This window comes from Vespula pensylvanica, chromosome 10 (assembly GCF_014466175.1).
Source record: "Vespula pensylvanica isolate Volc-1 chromosome 10, ASM1446617v1, whole genome shotgun sequence".
Classification (NCBI taxonomy): Eukaryota; Metazoa; Arthropoda; class Insecta; order Hymenoptera; family Vespidae; genus Vespula; species Vespula pensylvanica.
Window position 1 is genome coordinate 2712513 of NC_057694.1, and position 10745 is coordinate 2723257.

General features: G+C 26.5%; 3 protein-coding genes across 4 annotated transcripts; all 3 read right to left on the bottom strand.

Moving 5' to 3' along the window:
- Positions 1–1439: 1439 nt before the first annotated feature.
- LOC122632334 (farnesol dehydrogenase-like) lies at positions 1440–3269 on the bottom strand. Of its 2 annotated transcripts, XM_043819020.1 has the most exons (6): positions 3215–3269; positions 2998–3181; positions 2394–2565; positions 2205–2331; positions 1924–2053; positions 1440–1723 (listed from the first exon to the last, which is right to left on the bottom strand). In XM_043819020.1, the coding sequence occupies exons 2-6, from the start codon at positions 3127–3129 to the stop codon at positions 1526–1528; spliced, it is 759 nt and encodes a 252-aa protein (XP_043674955.1). In that variant the 5' UTR covers positions 3130–3181; positions 3215–3269; the 3' UTR covers positions 1440–1525. The 2 variants fall into 2 exon arrangements, with proteins under 2 accessions (XP_043674955.1, XP_043674956.1); XM_043819021.1 differs by lacking the exon at positions 3215–3269 and having other exon boundaries at positions 2998–3184.
- Positions 3270–5296: 2027 nt separating this feature from the next.
- On the bottom strand, positions 5297–6945 carry LOC122632336 (farnesol dehydrogenase-like). The gene is made up of 5 exons (XM_043819025.1): positions 6751–6945; positions 6245–6416; positions 6059–6185; positions 5780–5909; positions 5297–5559 (listed from the first exon to the last, which is right to left on the bottom strand). The coding sequence occupies exons 1-5, from the start codon at positions 6880–6882 to the stop codon at positions 5374–5376; spliced, it is 747 nt and encodes a 248-aa protein (XP_043674960.1). The 5' UTR covers positions 6883–6945; the 3' UTR covers positions 5297–5373.
- Positions 6946–9221: 2276 nt separating this feature from the next.
- On the bottom strand, positions 9222–10745 carry LOC122632333 (farnesol dehydrogenase-like). The gene is made up of 5 exons (XM_043819018.1): positions 10498–10745; positions 10027–10198; positions 9838–9964; positions 9562–9691; positions 9222–9445 (listed from the first exon to the last, which is right to left on the bottom strand). The coding sequence occupies exons 1-5, from the start codon at positions 10627–10629 to the stop codon at positions 9248–9250; spliced, it is 759 nt and encodes a 252-aa protein (XP_043674953.1). The 5' UTR covers positions 10630–10745; the 3' UTR covers positions 9222–9247.

Below are 10745 nucleotides of genomic sequence, written 5' to 3' on the forward strand. Positions count from 1 at the left end.
TGTAAATTTTGTTTTAATTATTTAAAATAAGAGATAGAAAATCTATTAATAGTTGTCAATATATCAAATTGAAAAATTAAAAACTCAAAAGTCTTTTCTTTCTTTATAAGAACATAATTGTCAAATATCTTTAAACTAATCTTATAGAGAATGTCAAACTGAATCGATCAATGCTATCGAAAACGTAATAATGTTTCAGAAAACTCAATTAATCTCCGTATATCGTTCACGCGTCCACTTACAAAAAGAATTATTATTTATTCATAGTGATCAAAATTATTTACTCTCTACAGTACTTGTATAACACTCTACATCTTACCAACATATTTCTTTCTAAAACAAATTGTAGTGCCAGCATTAACACTAAACAATAAAGTTAACAGTCGAGAAACTTAATTTCTAACAAAATTTTATAGATAATAGGATTAGTAATATTACAATGAAGTAAAGAATACAATTTCTTTTCTCTCCAGTGATGCAATTTTTACATTACTTAAAATATTATATTTTTATTGTATTCTTACGAAAATAACATTAATATAATACCTATTGAAAATATTATACTTAATTTCATATTTAACTCTAATATTGAACTTCTCCAAAAGGTCTAATAATCAATTCAATAATATGAACGCGTTACGGAGTTCCAATTACATAAATAACAACATTTGCGATGTCTCTTAAAATCGGAGTCTTCATTTCCTATTTTTCCTTCTTCTTACCATCTTTCATGAATTACTATTAATATCGTGATAATTTGAAAGAGCATGTTCTTTTATCTCTTTTTTAAATAATTACTCAGAGCTTCGTCTTATATTATTTCTCATATTTCACTGAGAATTATACACGCAGAAAGAGAATATTTTTTATCAACGACAACTACGTTACAAAAATATCAAGAGTTTCAGTAAATAAACAAGATAAATCTAAGAAAAGATATGATTAAGATGTCTCCACTTTTTATAGTTCAATTAAAAACTTTATATTGTCAAGTCATTATATAACATGTTCAAATGATACGTAAAAACTATCCGAAGAGTAACATCGAATTATTTTTCTACTAAGTATTATCTAAGGTTCTTTTCTCTTCTGGTATTGCAAATTGCTGTAACGATTGCGTAATTTATTAGCTCATTGCGCTAAGAAATATTCCGATCAATAATTGTTTTTTATGTTATTTATGTAATCGAAAATATTCTAAATTAAAATTAATAATTTTAGTGCACAATTGCTAGAAAATTCTCTCTAATCAGAATAATGTTCTTTATCTTATCAAGGTTTCGTTAGAAATTAATTGCAGAGCCGAGATAGATGAATAATGAAACTAATCGTCGAACAACTTAATTTCTAATCTAATTTTCTAAATAATGAGATTAGTAATATTACAATTAATTGAACAAGACAATCTCTCTTTTTTGCAGTTTTGGATAATTTTTACATAACTGAAAAAAATAAATTTTATTGTGTTTTGACACAGATAATGACAATACAATATTTATTTAAAATATTATAAATAATTTCATGTTTAACACTCATATTTAACTTCTCCAAGAGGTCTAATAATCAATTCAGTAATATGAACGCGTTGCGCAGTTCCGATTACATAAATAACGGCACTTGCAATATCGTCAGACTCCAAAGTGGGTAAATTTATCAATGACGGACGTAAGTTAAAGTTATTTGCTTCCCCGATTTCTGTAGATACTAATCCTGGACTGATACTCTGCAGTGTTAAAAAGGATTTTGAATAAACAATAATTTCAGTATTCTTTTAAATATTTTTAACCCTCTATAATTCTATACATATTCAAAGCAATTTGTTTTATAGCAAAAATTTATATATGCTAACTGTCAAGATGAAATAAAATTTGATTATAGATAGACAACTTATTATTAAATATATAACATTGACAATATATTTACCGTCACTCGAATTTTACTACCGTATAATTCCTTTTGTGTAATCTCAGTAGCAGCAACAGCAGCGAATTTTGACGCTGGGTAAAAATTAAGAGTACAATTTGGGAAAGCAACTACATTGTGTCCTTCGATACTGCGGTAAAAAAATTATATATTATAAATACACATAATACACATATAACAATTTACGAATGATACTCACTATCAATTATTTTAATCTAAAGACAATCAATGATAACAACGATATGAAGAAAAGGAATACTTAGTCACATTCATTATCAAACCTGTTTATGTTAACAATATACCCTTCCACATCAGAATCTAACATCATTCTAGCAGCACGTTTGGTACAATCGATATATCCTAACACATTGATATCGAATAATCTTTGCCAATCAGGTCTGGATGAGTCTATGGAAAAATTTTATTAATTCTATCCAAGTAATTAAAAATCTATATTATTATACACATACCCATAAATTTGGAATCTATGGCCACTCCTGCATTATTCACTAGAATATGAACTGTTCCTAAATTATTCTTAACCCATTGGAAAGCTTGTTCGATACTTTCGGTTTTGGTAATGTCACATTCGCATGCATAAAATTTGCCTTTACTTTTTCCCTTAACATTTTGCATCTCACTCTAATAAAAAACTTATTCTTAATGTTTTTCTTAGTAATAAAATTATAATAATCTATATGAAATATTACACATAGTTGACATCGAAACCTTTAATTACATCAATATTAAAATCGATTCCTTCTTATATTAAACTATATAATATTATGATTATATATATTAGAATTAAGTAATAAACTATATTGTAATTACGATCATCTGTTTTCTAAAACCATAAAAAATGAATTTATTTGACTTTATGTTTAGCAAGAAAGAATCGTATTGACACTTCATTTATTAATAAAGCAATATTTATACATTTTCTATTTTAATAATTTCTAATACACGATAAAATAACATTACAAAAATAATACATATTTGATGTAAACAGAAAAATCGAACAAAGATTTGAGTTAATAGTTCTTAAGGGTTTTGATAAATTATGATCAAGTTTACCTGCATTTTATTTTTCCTTCTGGCAAATCCAACCACTACTATTTCATTTTGTACAAAAGCTTTTACTATTGCTAATCCAATTCCACTAGATGCACCAGTAACTATAGCTACTTTACCAGCCCAGCGTTCCATTTTTATTTACGTTCTTAATAATTAATCACGTATAACAGAAATTGTAAAAGAGAGAGAGAGAGAGAGAGAGAGAGAGAGAGAGAGAGAGAGAGAAAGAGAGAGAGAGAGAGCAAACAAGAATGAAAGTTATCTCGTTCGAGTTTCTTTTTCAACTAATAACAAAATGTCATATACGAATCTCTTATACTACTTTATATAGAATCAGACGATAGCGTCCTCGAAAAGTGGGAGGCAAAAAATCATACAAGCTTACGATCGAAATAAAAAGGAAAATGAATATTTATATCTAAATAACTAAATCTTTGAATTTGCAGACAAATACATAGTTAAAAACACATGATTACGATATATATGTGTTAAAATTGATTAAAAATAATTTGTTATTTCATTAGAATCGTTTAGAAAGATCTTTTGTTGTAATTTATAATTATTATCTTATGTTGTAATGTTTTATTTGCGTATATTCGTATCGATTAAAAATAATTTGTAATAGAATTGTTTAGAGAAAACTTCTTTTTTTGAATTCCATAAACATATTAATGTTACACACACACACATGTACTCATATCGAATAAAAATCATTTATACTCTTGTTTCCTTATTTAGAATCTTTTTCTTTGAAACGTTAAGCTCATTTAAAAGTTCATGACTTTTTTCTTTTTAAGGTGCGTATCTCTTTATGAATGGAATTTATGTATTAAAAAGAAAATGAAGAGAAACCCATATCTTTCCAAATGTATACAATTTTGTTATTTCTATTTCTACTTGTTTTCTCTCTCTTCCTTTTTCATTTTTCTTTCACTTTCGTAAAACTTTTAAAACGAACGAACAAAAATTTATATGACAAAAACTGACAATAACGCAAAAGTAAAAAAGATAAAGACTGTTGTCTTCTTCAAAGATAAAAAATTGATAAGCTGTTATCTTTATGAAAACTTTTATTATCATTTTGTATCATTTCATTTCCAAGTTCTCATTCTTTCATTATCGCAATAACAAGCTAAATGCACATGTAAGATTTACGATAAAACTTAGTTTATGCAAATGAAAACCGTAGATTTTTCGAAAAAGGAAGTAATGAAAAAATATAGTAATGAAAATGCAATAAATTATCGAATGTCATAGAGTTGAAACAAACATAAATATATTTTTTCAATTTCTTCAAAGTCTCGAAGTAATGACATCCTTTTTACAAAAAGAAAAGAATCCTTTGATGTTCTATTTCAAAAGTAACAAGATAGCCAAAGGATTTGGCCGAGGTCAAAGTTCGATACCATGAATGTATTGATAGGAAATAGGAATATGGTTGAGTTCAACAAACTTTCTCCGTAAGAATAAAAAAATTTAAGAGTGAAATTTCCTAGACATAGGATACGAACATCTTTATTATTTTTTTCTTTTTTTTTTTTACTTTTTGTGTGATTGTCATACAAGATTAATAAAAAAACATTTTATTGTTATAGATATATATATATATATGGATATAAAATATTATTATTAATATATAGATAAATTATATATAATTATATAACCATTATATAACCACTATATCATTCACAAATTTATAAATTATTATGTTATTTTGTATTTAAAAAAAATAAAATACAATAAAAATTGTCTTTAATGCTTATTTTTAATAGCAATCGAGTGGTCAATTTTTTAAAACAAAAAACATAACAAAATACAAATTTTTGTAAGTAAATTAACAACGGCGATACAAATAGCAAGAATGAATATGAGAAATGCACGCTCAACTGCAGAAGATACACAAAGAAAATTTATAGAAAAGCAAGATCTGCTGAAGGGTGAATGAGCTGAAGAAGCACTTGGACACGGCTAAAATTGAACTACACAGCACGTATAATCTTTTTTTATGTTATTTATACGATTAACAATATCCTAAATAAAAACTAATAATTCCGGTAGATACTTGCTCATAAATTCTCTACAACTTGAATAATGTTCTCTATCTTACCAACGTTTCTTTGAAAATAGATCATAATTCAAGCAAGGATAAACAGAGTTGTGAAACTTAATTTCTGACGTAATTTCGTAGATAATGAGATTAGTATTATTACAATTAAATAAAGAATATTGTTTTTTTTCTCCCCAATGATATAATTTTATTCAATTTTTACATTATTAAAACAAATATATACTCTTACTATTTTGACGATATAATACTTTAATATGATAATAATATCATACTTATTTAAAATACTACAGATAATTTCACGTTTAATACTATTTAATTTGTCCAAAAGGTGCAATAATCAATTCAGTAATGTGCACGCGTTGCGGAGTTCCAATTACATAAATTACGGCATTTGCAACATCGTCAGATTCCAACACGGGTACATTCGAGTTCAGATTAAAATTGAAGCTATTGGCTTGAAAGATTTCTGTAGATACTAATCCTGGACTGATACTCTGCAGTATTAAGAATAATTTTGAATAAATAATAATTTCATTCTTTTTTCTAAATATTTTTACCCTCTATAGTTCTAAGATCAACATTATCTTTATTTTCTAAATATTATTTTATTGTTTTATAGGAAAAATTGATATTTGCTATCTCTCAATATAAAATAAAATTTGACTATAGATGGGCAATTTATTATTAAATATTTAATATTGACAACATATTTACCGTCACTCGAATTTTACTACCATATAATTCCTTTTGTGTAATCTTAGTAGCAGCAACAGCAGCACATTTGGATGCTGGATAAAAATTAAGACTACATACCGAGAAAGTACCTAGATAATGTCCTGACATGCTGAGATAAAAAAATTTACATTATACATATATATATATATATATATAAATTTACGAATAATATTCATTATCAATTATTTTAATCTAAAGACAATCAATGATAACAACGATATGAAGAAAAGGAATACTTAGTCAAATTCATTATCAAACCTGTTTATGTTAACAATATAACCTTCCACATCAGAATCTAACATCATTCTAGCAGCACGTTTGGTACAATCGATATATCCTAATACATTGACATCGAATAATCTTTGCCAATCAGTTCTGGATGAATCTATAGAAAAGTTTTGTCAATTTTATCCAACTAATTATTAATCCATGTTATATTCATACCCATAAATTTAGTATCTATGGCGACCCCAGCATTATTCACCAGGATATGAACTGTTCCAAAAGTATTCTTAACCCATTGAAACGCTTGTTCGATACTTTCGGGCTTTGTTACATCACACTCGTATGGATAAAACTTTCCTTTATCTTTTCCCTTAATATTTTGCATCTCATTCTAATCAAAAAATGATCTTAATGTTTCCCTTAATAATAGAAGTATAATGATTCATATAAAATGTTCCTCACAGTTGTCATCGAAACCTTTAGTTACATCAATTTTTCGAAATAATCGTATTGGCACTTCATCTTTTAATAAAACAATATTTATGTGTTTCCTATTTTAATCATTTGCAACATACAATAAAATAATATTACAAAAATAATATAGATTTGATGTAAACAAAAAAAAAAAGCGAACAAAGTTTTGAATTGATAGTTCCTAAAGATTTTGACGAAAATTGTTTATAATATTTTACGAGGACTATTCAATAATTTTTGCACAAGTTTACCTGCATTTTATTTTTCCTTCTTGCAAACCCAATCACCACTACTTCATGCTGCACAAAAGCTTTTGCTATTGCTAATCCTATTCCACTAGATGCACCAGTAACTATAGCTACTTTACCAGCCCAACGTTCCATTTTTTTACGATTTCAATAATTAATCACGTTTAACAAAAATAATAAAAAAAGGGGGGGAGAGAGAGAGAGAGAGAGAGAGAGAGCGAACGAGAATGAAAGATATCTCGTTCAAGTTTCTTCCTCGACTAATAGAATTTCGTAGAATAATCTCTTATATTACTTCATTTAATCATTCAATTGCGATTTAATTATTTATCCGAAGAACGGAATGCAAAGAATGATAACGTTGTAAATAAAAAAAGAAAAAATCGAGATAATTTATTATCTAACTAAATAACTGGATCATTCTGTTTATAAAGAAAAGCATAGCTAATATCGTATGATTATGTTATTATATTGTAGTTACTATGCTAAAAAAAAAAATACAATTCCTGATAAACTGATCTCTTTAATACATAGTCATGCTATATGTATATGTATACAGATTAATTGAAAATTTCTTATTCTATTAGTCGTTCAGAAAGAACTTCCTTTTTTTATAATGTATACTTATTCTTTTACTTTTAGTAAAATTGTCAGAATGAACGATGTTAAAGTTTACTTGAAAAAAAAAAATGATAACTATATATTTAGAGTAAAAGAGATGATGACTTTGGACTTCTGGAAAGATAAAAAAGTGATAAGCTATTAATTTTATTCGAACCTTTTAGTTATCATTTTAATTTTTTTTTTTTCCATAATATCTTTCTATTTTTAAAATAGTAAGTTCTCATTCTTTCGTTATCGCAATGACAAGCTAAATATACATATAAGATTTCCGATAAAATTTAGTTTATGTAAATGAAAACCGTGGAAAAAAATGTAATGAAAAAATGTGTACAATGAATCATCGAATGTCATACAGTTAAAGTAAAATGTTCCATTTCAAGACCGCAAAAGTATTTGACCGAACTTAAAGTTCAATATCGTGATTGTATGAATTTGAAATAGGATAAAGTTGAAAAAAAGGAAGGTTCTGTCTTAGAAAAAGAAATTTAAAAAATGTAATCTTCTCCCATAAGAGTCTTTATTATTCATTTATTTTTCTTTTTGCAGAGATGTCATTCAAGTTTAATAGAAAATAAGAAAAAAAAATTTTTACTATTAATATATAAAAATATGGATACATTATATAGAATTAATTAACTATTGTTATATTAATCATAAATTTATAAAGTATTGTATTACTAAATAAATAGAAAAGAAATAGTGAAATTAAAATTTATCTATACATTTATTCTTTTTCGGGAATGAGAGTTATCCTTTTTCTAGGAAGAAAAAACGAATAATTTAAGGAAGGCTGAAGTTATCGTCGAAGATGCATCAGGATAAATGCAGGAGGAAAAACAATATCTGTTAAAGATATCAAAACAAAGGGTGGACGAACTGACGAAGCTCAGGGACTCGACTAAGGTCGAACTGGTGAACGTAAAGCGAACTGGCGTCAAGGCCAATCAGGCTACACCAGGTTAAGACCAAGGTTAAAACGGACAGAAATAGACATACAGAGAAACTTCACCAAGATTCTCTCTCCTTCCTTTTTTTCAATTTTCTTCCTATTTTTTATGAAATACCATTTATATTATAAATAATTTTAAAAAGATAATTTTAAAAAGCGTATTCTTATGTAATCTTTTTTAAATAGATAACTTTGTACTTTCATTTTGTTTTACTTTTCATATCTAAACAAAAATAAAACATACACAAGAAGAATATTTCTAATTAATGATAACGATACTTAAAAGATCAGAGGTTTCATGAGATAAAGAAGAAAAATCTAAAAAGACACAATTAACACATCTCCAACATTCTATAGTTTAGATAGTAACTGTATATTGTCACATCATTACACGAAATATTTAAAAAATACATAAAAACTGTTTAAAGTAACGTCGAATTATTCCTCTATTAAATATTTTCTAATGTTCTCCTTTTTTTCTTCTGGTATTGCAAAGTACTGCAACGACTATGCAATTCCTTATGTCAGAAATTTTCTAACAGAAATGTTGTAATCAATATTTGTTTTTTATGTTATTTATATAATTGAAAATATCTCGAATTAAAATTAATAATTTTAACAGACTAAAAAATTCTTTATAATTTAAATAATACTCTCTACCTTATCAACATCTTCTTAGAAACAGATTATAGCGCCAGTATCGGTATAAAGGGGAACTAACAGTCACAAAATGATTTTTAAAACAATTTTTTAAATAATGAAATTAGTAATATTACAATTAAGTAAATAATACTATCTTTCTTCGTCCCATTGATATGATTTGTACTTAATTCTTATATAATTGAAAAAATTATACTTTTATCGAAGTTGTCTTTTGACAAAGACGATAATAATAAAATATTTATTTAAAATATATATAATTTCATGTCACTCATATTTAACTTCTCCAAAAGGTCTAATAATTAATTCAGTAATATGAACGCGTTGCGGAGTTCCAATTATATAAATAATAGCATTTGCAACATCATCAGGATCCAATACGGGTAAATTTATTTCAGACCATGTCTTTGAGGTAATATTATTGGCTTCCATGATTCCCGTAGATACTAAGCCTGGACTGATACTCTGCAGCATTAAGAACAATTTTGAATAAACAATAATTTCACTATTTTTTCTAAAAGTTTTTAATCTTGCATAATACTATGTAACGTCGAAGTGATCTTTATGTTTTAAATATTTACCGTCACTCGAATTTTGCTACCATATAATTCCTTTTGTGTGATTTCAGTAGCAGCAACAGAAGCAAATTTGGACGCTGGATAAAAGTTAAAAGAATAACCCGGCAAAGTAACTACGTTGTGTCCTGCAATACTGTAGTAAAAATAGTATATACTATCAATATGTACACGTATAAAAATTTACGGATGATAGTCATTATCACTTAGTTTTATCTGTAAACAATCGATAATAAGATTGATATGAAGAAAAGAAATACTTAGTAAAATTCATTATCAAACCTGTTTACGTTAACAATGTAACCTTCCACATTAGAATCTAACATCATTCTAGCGGCACGTTTGGTGCAATCGATATATCCTAACACATTCACATCGAATAATCTTTTCCAATCAGATCTAGATGAATCTATAGAAAAGTTTCGTCAATTTTATCCAATTAATTACTAATCCATGTTATTATATTCATACCCATAAATTTGGCATTTGTCGAGACCCCAGCATTATTTACTAGAATATGGACTATTCCAAAATTATTTTTGACCCATTCGAATGCTTGTTCGATACTTTCGGGCTTGGTGACATCACACTCGCACGCATAGAACTTTCCTTTATTTTTTCCGTTAACATTTTGCATCTCACTCTGATAAAAAATTTATGATGCTTTATTAATTAATAAGTATATCTTAATACTTACATATTATTTTAAATAATATAGCATAGTTATACTATATTAATATAAATAATAATATATGTAAATAATATACTATGCAAATTCTGGAAAAACAATGTAATAATGTTATATAAAACATAAATATAATAAATTTATATAAAACATATTTTTAGTACTTGACAATTATTATCTATACCTTCATTTGTACGATCCAAATAAGTTCAGAAAAAAAAGGAAACATGAAACAGAAAATTCAACCAAAAGTTTACCTGCATTTTATTTTTCCTCCTAGCAAATCCAACCACGACTACTTCATTTTGTACAAGAGCTTTCGCTATTGCTAATCCTATTCCACTGGAAGCACCAGTAACTATAGCTATTTTACCAGCCCAGCGTTCCATTTTTTATTAGGTTTTTAATAATTAATCACGTTGAACAGAAAGATGAAGAGATAGAGAGAAAGAAAAAGGAAAAGAAAGAGATATCACGTTGAAGTTTCTTCCTCAACTAATCACAG